Source organism: Odontesthes bonariensis, chromosome 17 (assembly GCF_027942865.1).
Source record: "Odontesthes bonariensis isolate fOdoBon6 chromosome 17, fOdoBon6.hap1, whole genome shotgun sequence".
In the NCBI taxonomy this organism is placed as follows: Eukaryota; Metazoa; Chordata; class Actinopteri; order Atheriniformes; family Atherinopsidae; genus Odontesthes; species Odontesthes bonariensis.
The window spans coordinates 28,055,289-28,072,759 of record NC_134522.1 but is presented as its reverse complement, the minus strand read 5'-3'; the positions used below and the strand labels follow the sequence as shown (position 1 = coordinate 28,072,759).

At 40.9% G+C, this 17,471-nt stretch overlaps 1 protein-coding gene across 1 annotated transcript in view; it reads left to right on the top strand.

Annotated features, from left to right (window-relative positions):
- Positions 1-17,471, top strand: part of LOC142402517 (uncharacterized) — a 62,660-nt gene that overhangs the window by 42,615 nt on the left and 2,574 nt on the right. Inside the window, exons 29-57 of the mRNA XM_075488050.1 lie at positions 28-148; positions 226-525; positions 677-1,272; positions 2,130-2,285; positions 2,571-2,721; positions 2,879-3,037; positions 3,463-3,630; positions 3,757-3,858; positions 3,960-4,160; positions 4,267-4,474; positions 5,123-5,235; positions 5,325-5,527; positions 5,674-5,781; positions 6,243-6,522; positions 7,162-7,491; positions 7,622-7,951; positions 8,568-8,867; positions 9,201-9,428; positions 9,617-9,733; positions 12,114-12,440; positions 12,770-13,114; positions 13,319-13,497; positions 13,666-13,882; positions 14,047-14,142; positions 14,387-14,551; positions 14,954-15,301; positions 16,052-16,188; positions 16,771-16,900; positions 17,164-17,337. Coding sequence (XP_075344165.1) covers positions 28-148; positions 226-525; positions 677-1,272; positions 2,130-2,285; positions 2,571-2,721; positions 2,879-3,037; positions 3,463-3,630; positions 3,757-3,858; positions 3,960-4,160; positions 4,267-4,474; positions 5,123-5,235; positions 5,325-5,527; positions 5,674-5,781; positions 6,243-6,522; positions 7,162-7,491; positions 7,622-7,951; positions 8,568-8,867; positions 9,201-9,428; positions 9,617-9,733; positions 12,114-12,440; positions 12,770-13,114; positions 13,319-13,497; positions 13,666-13,882; positions 14,047-14,142; positions 14,387-14,551; positions 14,954-15,301; positions 16,052-16,188; positions 16,771-16,900; positions 17,164-17,337 — 6,289 coding nt within the window. The remainder of the gene's footprint in view (positions 1-27; positions 149-225; positions 526-676; positions 1,273-2,129; positions 2,286-2,570; positions 2,722-2,878; positions 3,038-3,462; positions 3,631-3,756; positions 3,859-3,959; positions 4,161-4,266; positions 4,475-5,122; positions 5,236-5,324; positions 5,528-5,673; positions 5,782-6,242; positions 6,523-7,161; positions 7,492-7,621; positions 7,952-8,567; positions 8,868-9,200; positions 9,429-9,616; positions 9,734-12,113; positions 12,441-12,769; positions 13,115-13,318; positions 13,498-13,665; positions 13,883-14,046; positions 14,143-14,386; positions 14,552-14,953; positions 15,302-16,051; positions 16,189-16,770; positions 16,901-17,163; positions 17,338-17,471) is intronic.

The following is a 17,471-nucleotide window of genomic DNA, read 5'->3' as shown; positions in this document are numbered from 1 at the left end:
AGTTATTTTAACTCTTTTAATCTCTAGATATGAAAATTGCAAAAGGACCCTGCAATCCCAAATTGCTAAAAATGAACAGAGCTTTAAGGATGTTCCTTCTGACTCTGTCTCCCTAAAAGGCCTGCATACACGACTTCAAGAAATACAGGTACAGTTTTGTCAATTTAAACAGATGAGGATTTAATGATTGAAAAAAAAATGTTTGATTTTTCTCTTTTTCTACAGTTCTTGAGACAGGAGACTGGGTCAATGTGGTCAGAGTATTCAAACCAGTGCTCCCAGTGTTCCCAATTGAGTGGGGACATTTCTGTGGAGCAGGAGAAGACAGAGCTGCAGGAGCAGTGGCACAGCCAACAGGCAAACCTTCAGAGGAGAGGCAGCTCGCTGAGTGCTGCTCTCAGACAGATCGACTCCACGGAGAACCACATGGTGGACTTCGTCGACCATCTGGACCGTTACCTGCGACAGCCAAAAGACGTCACTGGCTTCACATTGGCCAACACCAACATCCTCAAAGACATTAAGGTCTGACGTCAGACAGACATTCTTTCTTTTATCTAAATATGTCAATCACTGAAATATTAATGAATGAATGTTGGTGAATTTATAGGAGTAACTTACAATCCACTTTCGCATTGTCTCATCCCACACTGCACTTTGTCTCAATTTGTTAAAGGAACTGGACGATAACATTCAAAGTGAGCTGGACCAGCTGGTTCGACTAGACCCTGAATCCAGCGACCTTGACCCTAGAGAATGCTTCCCTCTGACCCGTGAGGTTGAGACTCACAAAGCAAGTCTGGATCAACTCAGACAGCAAGTCCGGAAGAGCGAAGCAGCTGCTCGTGCCCTTGACCGATTTCTTATGTCACTGCGCACTGTGGATGAAGACATTTCTGGAGTCCAAGATGCCCCCTGTAGTGACTCTGTGGTATTGCAGGACTGTCGCTCAAAGCTGGCTCTGATCAGACAGAGCATTGACAGTCTGAAAGAAAAGGCACCTCAGCTGGATCTTCTCCTACAGGGAGCAAGGCTGACAGTTACCAGGGATTGTGTCCCAGCCTCCTGCCTGGACATGGTGACTGCCCTGCTGAGAAGGCTGGAGGATGTTGACAGTGGGCTGGCCAGCCAGCAGAAGGGCCATCAGAAAGAAACTCAAAGCAAATCTCTGGGCCTGAGAAAGAGGACACTATTGGGGGAGCTGAAAAAGCTGCAGGATACGATTGAAAAACAAGGCCTGAAGGAGCCCACCATGCCGGCTGTGCAACACAAGTTAGTGACGTGCCTTCATGGTATTGGAAAAGTGTTTCTGGTACCATTTGATTTGATTTAATTTTGCTGGTCTGTGCGTCTCACAGTGGCACTTGCTTAATCTCTTTAGCAAATGACGACACTGTCGCTCATTGCTGACTCTTATTGTGTTTCACCATACAATGAAGTAATTAAAGCTTATTTAAATGAAAACGAAAGGACAGAAAAATCTAATTTAGTGATTTTTAGTGATCTTTAGACCAGCTCTGCAAGCTGTAGTAATTTAATGATACAAGTTCTAAACCAATTCCACAGCACAGCACGTTTTTAGACATCAACTGGTTTCTCACCCCATAGAGTGAGCTCCCACAGTGAAGCTCAAAGCAGGGCAGCTTATGAAATGTAATGTAATTGCTGTAGGCCATGAGGTGGTTTGAGGTGTTGATAAACCATCTTGATGACCTAAATTATTCATCAAAGCCTATATTGCTTATTGAAGGGTTTTTTCCACCTGCTAGTTAATTTTGCTCCGTCAAAGACGTAATTGAATAAAATGTCAGAAGATTAACTCCTCTGCACTTCAGTTACTTTTCTGAAAGGAAAACCTGAATCAAAAACTTGAGATCTGTCTTTAGCTATAATCTAACAATAAATGTCTTGTTTGTTTTACCTGGACATGAGATTTGTTTGCATCTCTCTGAACGATATAAATAATAAAGTATTTTTCTATTCTATTTCTATTCTATTTCTATTCTATTCTATTCTATATGCACTTATAGAATAGAGTAGAATTAAGGACAGTATAAGTGGTATAAAACCTTTGAAGAATAAAATCCTGAAATTGTAAGATAATATCTATATAATCTTGTGTTTTCCAGGCTTCGTGCTCTGGCAGATCTGGAAGGCCAGCTGCAGGCCCAGCACTCTGAGCTTCGCAGCCTCCGTGAACTGCAAGAAAAACAGGGAGGAGGAGAGGACCTCCTTCAGGAGCTAGAAGCTCAGTGGAATGAGACTCAAAGAGCATTCTTTGACAGGTAAGGTGGGCACAGGAATCATGTTCAGCTCAGGTTAAAAAAACAAAAAACAAATGAATGTCTTTAGAAAAAAGCAACTGCTGGGCCACCTCAGTAATACAAAATAGCTGAAACTGTCATTAAAAATGAACCTGAAGCCCTAACCTGATACTTTAGCAAATGCTCTGCTCTGATGTCCATTCTAAGGTGGATGTTCACATCTGCTCATAGAAGCAAACATAAAGTACGTGAGGCCAACAGATTTCAATGCATATTGAAATGTTCTGTTGTTGTTGTCCTCTGCAGGAAGAAGCAGGGCAGTGTTTTGTTGGAGCTTCTGAAAAAGTTCCAGACATGCCGCAGTCACCTCAGCAACACCATCCAAAAAGCAGAGCAGACAATCAGTGACCAGGCTTCCTATATGGGCAAAGACAACTTGCAGAGAAGTATGACAAAGGTGAGCCCACATATAATGCTCTAGTCTAAATAGTTGATCTTTTAGCCAAAATGGATTTTTGTACATCACAGGAGTTTAGAAAAAGCAACACTTAACATGTCTGTTGTCTCACTGCGTGTTTATGTTGCTCTATATTAACATGCGTACATTTATCCAGGTGTGTGATATCAAGGAGGAGCTCGGCAGTCTTGGTGAGCAGATGGAAGAGATGAGGGGTGTTTGCAAACAGCTCCAGTCCGAACTGAAGAAGTTCCCAGACTACAGCGAGACTCCCTTTGAATCTGAGGCTGACACATTAATGGACAACTGGCTCGACGTATGTATTTGTTTACTGAAACATATTAATGGCATAATAACCACTATTATAAACAATAATACAATTCTGCTTAAACTACATCAGATTGGTTGTCACAAGATGGACACAGAAGTATTTTTAACAGCGTTTTGACTTGGTGTTAGCTTGACATTATTTTGCTCCACCCACTGATTAGAATAGATCAGAGTATTTTCTGCATGGCAAACAATTATGGGAAAAATATTAGTATCTAAAACTCAAAGTTTTACAATTCAAAGGCGCCCTGTGGAGTTTTTGTTTTTTTTGTTTTTTTTTATAAGCTCAGTCATGAAAACATTACACATACCCCCTAAGGGCACCTTTAAAAATATTACTTAAGTATAACTTGGAAGACAGAATAGAATACATACTTTGCAATATATTGTTGACTTTTGATATGCTTGCAGATAACAGAGAAGACAGATGCCTACATGGATAACCTTCGAGTGGGGCTCGAGCTGTGGGAGAAGCAGCTGATGCTGGGGGGAGAGGTGGACAGCTGGGCTGGAGCCAAACTCACCCTCTTTGCAGAGAGCCATCCCTTCCACAACGAGCAACAAGTGCTCGCAATGACGGTGAGATGTTAATGATACAGTACAAACAACCTGACTTAACAGGGAGGTGCTCACCTTTAGGACAGATTCAACCATTTAGACATTTATCAAAAAACGTATGTCACCTAAGATTGTTCTGGTTTGTAGGATGAGATCCATGCCAATGAGGAGAATATTTCGCATTTTCACAAGAAGTCTGTAGAGATCCAGGAGATGCTTCAGAGTCAAGAGGCACCTTTGGAGCTGCAAGTAAGCCAACGCTTTGATTGATTTTCTTTCACATTGGCTTTCCTCTCGTAAATGCTGTAAGCAGTGGTCCGCTTCTCTTCTCTCGTCACTGCCTCTTCAAGGTAATGGAGACCCAGATGAGGAAAAGAATGGAGCAGGTGAAGGAGTTGTTTACTGACTGCACAGATGTGTTTGAGGAGCTGGTAGCTGTGAGGAAACATCTGACTGAGAAGATAGAAGAGTGCCAGACAGCCGTAGAGAACATTCAGTGTTGTCTCAGTAAAATCGATGCTTCAGAACCAAAGGTTGAAGTCCAGATCCAGGTAACTGGCTTATGTGTCACACAGAATTATGATATGGCTTTCCCACAGTAGTTAGTTGAATGAATAAAATCATACCCACTTCTTTTGTTAATGTCTCACACACCAGGATCTGTATGATGACCTGCAGTCTCAGGAAGAGCAGTCTGAGGCCGTGTTGAAGGAGGTGGGTTTGGTTTCCAGTGTGGCCAGTCCACTGGTGTTAGAGGAACTGTCTATTGACTGCAACAAGCTGAAAGGGGCCATCTCTCGCACCAAAGACTTGATCCACCTGAAGAGAGAGGAGAGGGACAGAGGCCTGCTCAAGGTTATCCAAGGTTAGTCTTTTAGAAGGTGGGATGGTATGGAATAACAAATCGCATGAATTATTGTTGGATGAGATGACACACAATGATGTTGTAAATTTATACCAAAAAGCAGGTTCACACTTCTCTGAAACTATCTCAAATCTAAAAAGTTTGGGCAGCTGTGTAAAATAGAAACAGAATTCAATGATTTGCTAATCTAATTTCATGATCATATCAAATGTTAAAAGCAAGTCATTTCACTATTTCATCTGTGTATTCAGGAGACTAGTTGTCTTGCCCCTGGAAAAGAAATATATGTCCCATTCTTGTCTGATATGGGATTCTAGCTGCTGGGCAGTTCTGGGCCTTCTTTGTAATGTTTTGTTTTTCATGATGCACCTAATGTTTAAGTTGGTTAAAGGGCTTGACTGCAGGCAGGTCAGTCCAGCACCCAGAGTCTTCTACTAAATAGCTATACTGTTGTAATAGCTGCAATATGCATTTTACCTTTGTCTTGCTGAAATATGCAAGGCCTTCCTTGAAAAACACATAGTAAGGAGCATATTTAGGAGCATCTGTTGCTCTAAAACCTGATACACTTTTCAGTATTGATGGTGCCTTTCCAGTTGACAGTTACATATCACTGTTCTATTGTTGAATAATTTGTCTTTTTCCCAGATGAAAGGCAGTCGTTTGAGGAATGGTTCCAGGATTCACAGTTGTCAGTCAACGAGTGCTTTGAGAACCCTGAGAGCAGAGCAGATGTGGAAACATCAGTGAAAAGACTACATGTAAGAAGATAGATAATTTGGCAGATACATATGTACTGTAAATCGGTGGGTGATTGACGAGTCTTCATTTTTGTGCTGATGTAAATCAGAGTTTCTTAAAGTCCAAGGATCCAGAGCGACGTCTGGACCAGTTGAAAGATCAACTTGAGAGAGGCAGCCAGCAGGTTCCCCCCCAGCAGTACACTGAGCTAAACACCTGGCTGAAGGAGCAGCAGGAGGAAGTGGCCACATTTAGAACCCACTGCCAAAACAGGCAGAACCAAATGGAAGCACTTCTCAACGACTTGAACTGGTAATTGAGTTCCTCTATACCAAGTTTTTAAACGAAGATGTAATAGCCAACTGTCCAATTTTGATCAGCATTGTCACCAACTGCAGAGGAATGACTAATGTGATCATAACCAGAGAATGTTTTTTTTAAACTTTCTTTTTGTCTAGTTTGCAGAAGCAGCACGATAGCTTTCGTGAGTGGCTTCAGGACAAAGAAAAACTGTCAGTGGTGTCAGAGAATGTGAAACTTCTTCTCAAAGACCTTCAGCGCGAGAGGTGATTTCCAGCATTCATACAGACAGAATTGGAGATATTGTTGTTCACATGTGATGAATACATACATCACGGTTATCCAGAGGATAAGTATTAAAGTCCAAGAGTTTTTTAAATTTAAAGGATTATAAACAATGTTACACTGATTACTGACCTTACTTACCACAATACTTAATGCTAAGAAATTCACAAGAACCATAATGAGGACTTTTTCCATGACTTTTCCATGGGAAAAAAGTTTTCATGAGGGATCATATTCTCTTGCAAATTTTCAACAAGAAAATCTTTTTTAAATTCAAATGTATATCATTATAAGTGTATAAGAATAACATATTTTAAAACAAAGAAAAATAATGGCATAAAACCTCAAGCTCTTCATTTCTAAAGCATACAGATACACCACACATACTTTTGTATTTTCCACATGTCTTATATGTCTTACATTTCTATTTTCCAAACGTCAGTGGTAGGGCTGAGACCCTCAGTGAGCTCTTAGCTTCAATGCGCAGACAAGGCGTGAGAGCTGATAACCTCCTGAAGGATGGTGACAACTTGATCCAACGCTACCGAAACCTGGAGGCCAGGCTGCAGACACAGGCCGAGGCCCAGAATGCCATGGAGGGAGAATACCAGAAGTTTAAGACCCAGGCTGAGGGCACCAGCACCTGGATTAGTGACCAATTACAACCCATCACCTCTCCTGGCAGAGACACAGAGATGGAGGAGATCAAGTGCAAAGCATTGGTTTGTGGAACCCAGACCCATTTCTCCTTGAAGAAAAATTATAGGGAATATAAAACAGACCGAATGGACGAAATAGGTTACATTTCTGAAAATACATGTGTCAAAGATGTTACATAGGTTACATTTCCCACTTTTTTTTGTAGATTTATTTTAGTTTTCAGTCATGTGTTACACCTGTGCACCTGGGTCCTTATAGGTTCAATTTGATCTGATATAAAATATCTTTTAAAAAAAATCTACTTTGGCCAAATAAGGACTTTTCGGTTTTATGCAGCTCAAAGTTTAGTTTTTAGATTCTTGATGTCCTTATACTTTTGTTAAGCATTTACAAAACATAGTGTCTTAAAACAGATTATCTATTTTATTGAAGAATTACAAATGCATATTTCCCATACACATAGTAATAGTGGTTGAAACTAAGAAGCACCACGCTGGTAATTAATGGTAACATTAATGGTTGAATATTAGCACAAGATATTAGACCCCTTGTTTTAGTTGTATTTTGAAGTCGAGGGTGTATTAATTATTCATTGTGTGGATTGTCAGGATGTTCAATGGTCAGAAATTCAGCAGGAATGGAGGAGAGCTGGATTAAGAAGATACTCCAGATATGACTTACATTTTTCTTTCTTTCACCAGGCTGTCCTAAACTCCAAACCCATGGGAGACTCCAAATTAGATGATCTGAGAAGGCAAATGGAAAGCTTGTGTGAGCAGGAGCATCTAGAAGAAAGCAGGAAACAAGAAGCTCGGCTGTTTGTCAGAGATGCAGAGGACCAGTGGAAGGCTGCCCTACAGGCTGCTGAGGACGTTGTCCATAAGGCAGAGACACAAGCTATGTTAGACAAAGCCATTGATGCTTTCCAAACCCAGAATGAAAGTTTTCAGGCCTGGATCAAAGACCAGAATGAGAACTTGACATCTCTCGAAGGTCACATGCAAAATGAGGAAAAGCTACAGATTGTGCAAGTGAGTTTAAAAGTGCATGTGAATCAATTTCCTAAGGCGGTAGTAGCTCTAATGTGTACAAGAACGTATAAATACTTGTTATGAAGATGAAGATAAAGTGGTCATCTGAAGGGCTATCTCTTCCCCGTAGGCTATTCTAAGCTCCAGGCCTCATGGGGAGTTGAAGCTTCAAGGTTTGAAACAACAGTTCCAGATTCTGTGCGACACCCAGGGTTTAAATGAGAGCAGGAGACAGGAGATTCATGATGCAGTCAAACACGCAGAGGAGCAGTGGCGGAAAGTCTTACAGTCTGCTGAGGAGGCTCTCAACCAGGCAGAGAATGAAGCTGCCTCTGAGAGGGATTTTAATGATTTCAAAAACCAAAATGAAGCCATCCAGTCCTGGGTCAGAGAACAGAAGCAAAAACTGTTGGACCTCAGTAGTCATATGGAGTTTGAAGAGAGGTTGCAGATCGCACAGGTGAGTTTATGGTTTTAGTCGTTTGATCCGAGGTTGTAAAGTTTCTATTTCAGGACCAATACAGTACAGTGCTCTTTAGTATTCGTGTTTTTCAATTTTTCTTATTCAAAGTTAAATTTTTTGTCATTTCTGTATCGAATTTTTTTAGATTGGATTTTATATACAGTATATTTTTTCCTCACCACATAAAGAACAACAAACTGTTGTTTGCACAAAATTAATGATTTTTAATTCACCAATCAGGCTGATAAAGACAGCAGTCAGAGTCAAGTCTAGAGTAACTTTTAACCGTGGCTCAGTGGTTAGAGTCGGTCGTCCAATAACTGGAAGGTTGGTGGTTCGATTCCCACTCTGGCCACTCAAAAAAGATTGGTGGAACTGATAGCTGGAGGGGTGTTAGTCCACCTCCTTGTCACAGCTGAGGTGCCCTTGAGCAAGGCACCGTACCCCAATGCTCCCTGGGCGCTTCATGGCTGCCCAGTCTCTGAGTGTGTGACCCTGTGCATGTGTGTGTCAACAGTTGCCAACCTGGATGGGTTAAAAGCGGAGGACAAATTTCGTGTGTATGCATGCCCAATCAATCGGATCTTAATCTCTTGTCCGTCCTCATCTTCAGGCTGTCATGACTTCTGAACCTGAAGGAGAGTCCAAGTTGTTGGTACTGAAGAGACGAGGTGAGAGCCTGTGTGAGCGCCTGGAAGAGAGCAGGAAACTGGAAGTGGAGCAGCTGTTAAAATACACAGAGCAGCAGTGGAAAAACGTTTTACAGGCTGCCAGACAAGCAGAACTCCGAAGTCTCGCAGATGACTTCGACACTCAGAGTAAACACACTGAGTCCTGGATCAGAGACAAACAACAGAAGCTGCAATCTGTGGGCAGTCACACGGCCCCTGAAGGGAGATGCCACACAGCTCAGGTCTGTTTCAACAAAAGTACAACAATCGCTGATCAATGACTTTAACAAGATGTGTGGATTAAGTGAGTCAGTATGGTCGACCCAGAGTGATCATGTTTTGAAATGCCAGTTGATTGGTTGGAAAGGAGGCCAGTTTGGACAGCTGGCTCAATGAGACTAAAGAATTCTTTGAAAATATTTTTTTTTTGGTCAAACTAGTGGTAGATGATTCAGAATGCCAGCAGCTTTCCTTTCATTTTCATTCAGGATAGTTTTAAATGTTGTTTAAAAGTGTAACTTTTCCTTCCCATCAGTTCTTTTATTAAAATATATATATTTTTTCTTCTTTTGAAGACCATCTTGACCTGCAGACCCGAGGGTGACTTTAAGGTGAACAACCTGAGGAGACGAGGCCAGAGTCTTTGTGACCATCAGGATGCTGATGAGGGCAGGAAAGTCCAGGTTCAGCAGGCCGTGAAAGACACAGAGGAGCAGTGGAAGGCAGTCCTGCAAGCTGCAAAACAGGTTGAAGCTGCTGCAGAGGCTGAGATTTCCCAGGAAACTGAGAAGAGAATTTTGGAGGTTTACCTATTTGACTATTAACACTGATTGTTCTTTTTAAAAGTGCTAGTGTTAGACATCACCATGCAGAGTCATAGGAATGTACCTCTCCTCTAAATAACATGTGCAAAACAATTCCTTCCTCTGCCTGTTGAAGAGCAGTTTTTACTGAACCACTTTGAATGAATTCATTCTGCATATTTTTTTAGCTGAGAGAATTCAATACCCATCAGCAAGATACCAATCACTGGCTTGGGGTTTTCCAACAACAACTGGAGTCTCTGGGCAGCCAAAGCAAAGCTGAGGACAGACTGCGTACAGCACAGGTGAGATTAGAGGTCAGGAGTAAAAGGAGAGTGTTGGTGTGTCTGCCGGATCAAGTGTGCTGGAGAATTATGGAGAAGAAAACGGGAGAAATATGATCTCTCCTGCTTGTTCTCATCAGAACTCTGGCTGCATTTTGGACAAGCTGGAGGCTCTTCAGGGAAATTTTGGGACAGACCAATAATAAAGAATTACAGTAGTCCAATCTTGAAGTGACAAATGCATGGACCAATTTTTTTGCATCACTCCAAGACAGGATGTTCCTAATTTTGGCAATATTACGAAGGTTAAAGAAGGCAGTCCCAGAAACCTGTTTTATGTGCGAGTCAAAGGACAGATCCTGGTCAAAAATAACTCCACTGTAGTGCTAGAAGCCAAGGAAATGCCATCTAGAGTAAGTATATAACTAGACAGTTTATTCCTGAAGCTCTCAGGACCAAAGGCAATGGGCCTCATGCAAGAACCGTTCGTACGCACAGATTTGTTCTTAAATTGTCCGTACGAGTGATTTAAGAGAATTTGCGCATTCACCAATCTTTTCGTATTTTACGTTTTCTTTCAGGTACAAACAGAATTCACGAGTGATCCAGACCTGTCGTAGGAGTTTCCTAAAGTAGTCCGCTGTTATTCAAATCATGTTTGCTTGACTAATGGATTGTATATTTAATTACTTTGAAGAAAACATAAATAAATATTCATTATACCCCATAATTATGCTGACATTATTCTGTTTGTCTTAAATTGTGCACTAATTGAAGGTTCATTTGAATATATAACGGGAAGCTCAGCGGCTGTCTTGCTACTTTTGGATGCCTTAGTGCATCAGGCTCTTGGAAGAGACCGTGTGGAGACGAATGGCTGACATCGCGATTAAGATTCCCAAGGACTGTGCTGCTACAAATATGCAGCTTGCTAGAGCCACAACTCCAGAGAAAAACACGCCGATAAAACCCAATTCCATCACATGTCCAGGTCCTCACCACCCGTGGATTTTTGGCCACTGGAACCTTTCAGAGGGAGATTGGAGACAGATCGGATGTGTCCCAGTCCTCTGTGAGTCGTGCGCTCCCCTTGGTCATCAAAACTCTCATCAGTTTATCACCCATGGTACATCAAATTCCCATACGCCGCTGTCCAACAAGTTCAAAATAAGAGGGACTTTCATGCTTTCAGGCTTTAGCAGATCCCAATTCCACTGCTGACACTGCTAAAAAATGACAGATTTTCCTTTTTGGATCTCTGAAAGCAGAACTTCAGTCTCAGAGCCCGTAAAGTTGTTCTTTATGCGCCTTGATGCCATTCCCATGACTCAACAATCAACACTTCCTGGCACAGGAGCGAGGAAGCACAGCCTTTTATGGTATCATTTTGGGCGTGGAGTATGCAAATCTGCTATCCTCGTGCACATGAACTTAGATACGCACGAGTGTGATTCATCATTTACGCAGGTCGTTTACACACTTTTTCCGAAGTTAAGAGCGTTTGTTGAATCTGACGCGGCGTGTTCGTACGAGACCTTCTTACGAAAAAAGTGAGAGAAATTTAGAATAAAAATACGAAAATGTTCTTGCATGAGGCCCAATATCTTCAGTTTAATCTAGAAGCAGAAAATTCTGAGTTATCCAGGTCTTTGAGACATGCTCCTAGTCTAACCAACCGATTGGTTCCATCTGGTTTCATAGATAAGCACAGCTTAGTGTTGCATATCAATGGGAATGTATGCCCTGCTGTCTAATCAACGCTAACAGACTAAGAGGGGATCATTGGTAACTCTCTGTGTCATGATATGCTCTGAATCCTGGCTGAAACTCTTCAAACAGATTATTTCTGTGTAAATGATCACAAACTTGAGCTGCAACATTTTTTTCAAGAACTTTAGATATAAAAGGGAGATTGGATATAGGTCTATAATGAGCTAACACTTCTGAATCAAGAGTAGGTTTTTTAAGTAAAAGTTTAATTACAGCTACTTTAAAAGTCTGCGGTACATATCCTGTCAACAAAGACAGATGGATCAAATCCAATATGGAAGTGTCGATTAAGGGGAAAACCTCCTTCACCAGTCCGGTTGGGATCGGGTATAAAATACAGGTTGATTCAAATAAATACAATTCTATTAATAAAGTGCCATATTAAAACAAATGTCATCTCAAGGCATTTCAAAGATACATCAAATTCAAGCCAATTAGAATCCAATTCAAGTTGATGGTTTGGTTCAACAGCCAACCTGTGTTGGCTGTTGAACCAATCATTTTCCAGAATGGCCTGCAAATGAGCAGCTTTGAATGTGACTCAGTTGAACAGATTATGTTTGTTACATAACATTTTTTTTTTGCTTACAGCTGCCTTTAAGTTTTTTGACACTCTTCTTCTAATCTTCAGGCCATTATGAGCTCAAAGACTGAAGGGGACTCAAAGCTCCAGATTCTCAAGAGACAGGGTCAGAGTTTGTGTTCTCAGGACCTCGATGAACACAAAAAACAAGAGATTCAGCAAAAAGTACAAGACACAGAGAAGCAGTGGTCGAGAGTATTGCAAGTTGCTAAACAGGCTGTGGGCCAAGCTGAGAGGCAGTGTGCTCTGGGTGGCCAGCTGAGGGACTTTGAAGTCCTGAGAGAAAACACTAGAGCCTGGCTAGAAGAGAAGCAGCAGAGCCTCGTTTCTCTGGACAGTCAAACTGATCCAGAGCAGGCAACAAACACTGCACAGGTCAGTCTGAATGATAAAAATTAGGCAACTTGTATCATTTAGCTAACACAGAAGTGTGCAGCATCTGATCTTTGCTAATGTAAATAATTAATGTTTGAAATCTACTTGCTACATAGGTTTATTTTTCTTTGTCTTTTTGGTATCAAGATTTTATAACCAGTAAGCAAGAATTTGGTTTTTTCATTTAAATATTTTTCTTTATTTTTTGGATGATCATTTCCTCTCTTTCAGTCTCCACTGTGTCACTGTCACATTTTATTTTCTGTTTAAACAATGTATTTGCTTGAATAAGAAAAAGATATCTTAGTGATCATGTATTCACTCATCAGAATATTCTCAGCTGCAAACCTGTGGGAGACTCCAAGCTAACAGAATTAAAAAGACAAAGCCAGAGCCTGTCTGACCAGGAGGACTTGGAGGAGCACACCAAACGAGAGGCTCAGCAGGCAGTGAGAGACTCAGAGGAGCAGTGGAAGACAGTCCTGCAGATGGCTGAAAACACCCAAAAGAAAGCTGAGATCCAGTATTTTCTGTCCAAGGAGCTTGAGGCCTTCTGGACCCATGGAAGTAGCACTAAGACGTGGGTTGAAGGCATGCAGAAACAAGCTGATTCCATGGGGGGAGGCACTCAGGGTGGCAAAGATCAGATTGAGGAAAGACTGAACACTGCAAAGGTAAAAATATAATCCATTTAAAAATATACTAAACATTGTAAGCAAAAATACCCTGTGTCAAAGATGCATTTGAATTTCTTTCTGTACATTTTAAGCAAAACAAATGATTTTAAATATTATAGCAGTTAAATAAAAACCTTAATTTTTCTCTTACAAATGCATTACTCCTGTTTTAGGACATTTTTTGTCTGTCTTTGTGTCTAGGCCATCTTGAACTCAAAGTCAAATGGTGACACTCAAGTGACAGAGCTGAAAAGACGAGCAGAGAGTCTCTCTGAGCACAAAGCCCTGGAAAAGCACAAGAAAGAGGAAGTTAAGCAGACAGTCAGAGACACAGAGAGACAGTGGACAACAGTTGTGCAGGCTGCCGAGGAGACACAGAGGTAGAGAAAGCTGTCTTACAACACTTTCTAAAACTTAAATGTTACATTACAGTAGTCTGGGATCTTTATGGTGGCATGGAAGCAGATACCAATTTCTTTCCTCTGTTGCTGCAAGAAATCTGATTATGAGGTCCGATTTTCTGTAACTTATCGTCTGTCACCCATTAGACAGTTGCAGGGTGTTGTGGAGCGCCTGGAGTCCTGTCAGTACAAGCAAGATCAAGCTGAGGCTCGTCTGGCTGAGCTCCAGAAACAGACGTACAATCTCCCGCGTGTCTTCCCCTGGCCAGGCCTGGGGGAGCGAAGGCAGGTTGTGGAACAGGCCCGGGCCCTCCTGGACCAGAGCTCCTCCTTGGCTCCTGTACTTTCAGATGTGTGTGCGCAGGTAAAGACAGGAAACGCTGCTCAGCAGATGAGGTTTAAGACCCCTGCAGTGTATAACGTTGTAGCCGTATTTCTTCTTCCACATTGTTTTGATAAAGATAAAATTAAATCTGTTATAATATCAGAGTTGAAACACGTGTACTGTTAATTCACTGTCTTCTTAAGGCTGCAGAGCTGTTTGAAATCACACGGGACCAAAGTTGGACAGATTCCTCCTGGGCAAATAAGGAGTCCATCCCTGCTTTGCTGAAAGAGCTAACTGTGAGTTTGGCAATGACACTTTATTGACTAAATATAGTCCTATATCCTTTTACTCTTTCATTTTTTAGCAGTTACACATAACATTGGAATTTTATATCATGAGACTAGTTTTGATGTATTTTTGCTAGATAAAAGTTATTAATAAACTACTTCTATTGCTTAATCTATTGTTTGCTATTTATTTGGTCTTTTATCTAAGAGGGATAGAATTATTGTCAGTTAATGGCAAAGTTACTGTTCTCAGGATGTGGTAGCAAACGTGGAGCAAGGCATTCTGACTGAGCGGCAGTGCACCCAGCTGATTGAGCAGCATCAAGCAGCTCAGGACTGGCTGAGGGAGCAGGTTAAAGGCCTGGGACCCCCTCCTGCAGATAGACATGGTCTTCACAGTGCTGCCAACAACCTAAAGGTTAGAAGAAACTGAAACACAAACACACAATTTTTTTGTTGAATTACTGAGGGAAAGTACCTGGTACCTGTTTGATCGGTCTCTGAAAATATTAATCTGTTTCTGAATTGAAATTCAAAATCAATTTATCTTAAATATGTGAGGTATGATTAAGTCCGAAGATCTGTTATATATTGACAATCTGGAATCTTTGAAAGGATATCATCAAATTACCATTTGTGATTCATCTGCAGTGTCCATTGTTCTCATCTAATCAACCAATGTCTGGAATGTCTGACGTTTGAATACAAGTTTTTATTTTTCAACTTTTCACCTCATAATCAAGTACTTTCATGGGATTTTATTCACTCTGTTTACTTTGCATTCTAGTAATCTGGGCATGTTGGCTTCTCTTGCTTCCAGGCTTTGCTGCAGACGGTTGACAGGGAGCAGAGAGAGATGACGGAGCTTTATTCTGCCAGGGACAGTTTGCTGAGCCTTTGCACCCCTGGAGGTCAGGATTCCCTGACCCTGGAGGTCAGCCACCTCCATGATCTCTGTTCCAACTCGGAGCAGGAACTTAAGGAGCGCCTGACAACCTGTGAGAGGCGGTTGGAAGATATGGACCGTGAGCTGGCCAAAACGGCCCAGGCGCTGAAGGACAGAGCTGCAGCCCTGCAGTGGGAGCTCCGCTCTCTGGACCAGGCGCTCAGTTACAGTGAACCACAGAATAATATCGATCAGCTTCAACAGCACTGGCACAGTCTTCAGGTCATTAGCACCATCTTTGTTCAATACAATCACAGTATCTTTTAGAGCTGTTTATTTTTTTTGTTGTATGTTAACTGAGTGAATGCTTCACAAAAGTCTTTAAAAGGACTTATTAGAAACAACATATTTCTGAAACACATTTGTATTGCAGCTTTGTAAGCTGCTCTTTCATTGCCTATTTTCTATTTACTTCTCTCAAAAAAAATCGTTGGGTTCTGTCTTGATGCAATAACGGAGTTGGATCCAAATGCAGACAATGTAGATGAGGAGAGTAGATCTTGATGATTTAATGAAAATAAATGATGATACAAAAGATCCAGGAACACAGGGAGTACAGGAACAAAAACCAAAAGGAGACTAAGGAAAGTCTAAACTGGCAAGAAGTGATCACGGGAAGGGAGACGGGAGACAAGTAGACTAAAGAGACAAATACAAGGAAAAAGACGAGGAAATAAGACGATGAATCTAAAGAAAAGGGAAAACATACCAGAATAATAACTAACGCAAAGTATACACGAGGCGTAATTATATGTAACTGAATATGAGGAAAAAACAAAGCTAAGGTGAAACAAAAACTGATCTAATAAAGAAATAACTAAGGGCACTGAGCAAAAACAGAACCAATAATTAAATACAAAAACACCCAGATCCTGACAGGTTCAGATCAATAAGAAATGAACCCTTGCAATGTAGAACCTGCTGAAATACAAGTGTTCCTTAATGTGTTGTCGTTTTTTTGCTTTCTTTCAGAACTGTGAGAAGTCACTAGAGGATTTGAGCGTGAAAGTTTATGATCTGCATCAGGAAGTAAAATCAACGTCTTCCACCAATGAGCTGCCAGCTGAAATTGTTAGTGGGGTTCAGTCTTTATGCCAGCAACATGCCAGGTATGCTGCTGTAAAAATGATGACATTTCTATGTTGCTGCAAAACAGAGTTAGAGGAGTGCTTAACCAACTATACTTCGCTACCTCTGTTACTTTATTATGCTTGTTTATGTCTTTTCTTCACTCAAGGTTTAAACAGATTAAAGAAACACTCGATCACAAACCTTCCAACCTCGTAGACAATAATACCTCTCCACCTCGCCACTGGGTCACTGTTAGCCCTTTTTAAGATATTTTTTGTGATGAATTCCCAGCTGGTGTTCCCGTATTTCAATTTGAATTTCAATTATTATACATGCCAACAACATAACAGAGTGGGTCACTCTGATCTCTATCAATTACATTGAAGCCCAAAGTTTTTTCTAGGTTTGTTGAACCTACTGTCTTGAACTATGAAACTGGAATGAATTATGTACAAAGTTCTCTATTAATACATTATCAAAAATAAATATTTTAAATCCATTATGTAAAACAATTATATTGATATCTATAGATATAGTTTTATTTCTCATCGTGTATAATTCATGTAGTCACCATGCAAATTGTTGTGTTGAGAGTGAATGTGATCTGAATATGTCCACAGTCTAAAGTCCAGGCTGAGTGAGCATCAGAGTACCTGCTGTTCAAACACAGCCAGCTGCCTGCAGGACTGCCTCCATACAATGCAGCAATGGAACCACAGCAACCCATCAGACTCAATTTCCTCTGTGCAGGTTTCTTTCTTTGAATGTTTTTACAGTTTTCCTTACAACCTTCATTCAGGAACAACATGCAAGCAGTTAAATGTAAAGGATAAATGCTAATATGTCTTTGATATGATTTTATGGTATTGATAAACTGTTAGCATTTTTCTTTCTAATAGATGCTTTCATGTTGCTCATAACACTATATTTGTGTTTATTACATTTTATAATTTTTCCATACACACATTTGTGATCACTTAACACACTCTAACAGTTTTTCCTCCTGGTTTTAGGGGACATTAGAGGAAGGTGAAATGTTGCTGAACAGTCTGCAGGAGGCGCTCTCTCACCAGCAGTTTCTAACAGCCTGTCTGACACCAGACTGGTTTGAGAAACTGCAGAAAGAGAGTTCAGAGACACTCAGAGAAGTAGATTTACACAAGGCTTCTCTAAAGCAAAGCTTAAAGGTATCTATATCAATTTAGATTTGTTTAGACTTTAATGTTTCCTTGGACCTTAAGCATCACTTTTGTTTAAACAAGCAGCTTGTCTTAAATCAATAGTTGAGTGGTTTCCGTAGTATTTCTTTGTGATTAATTCT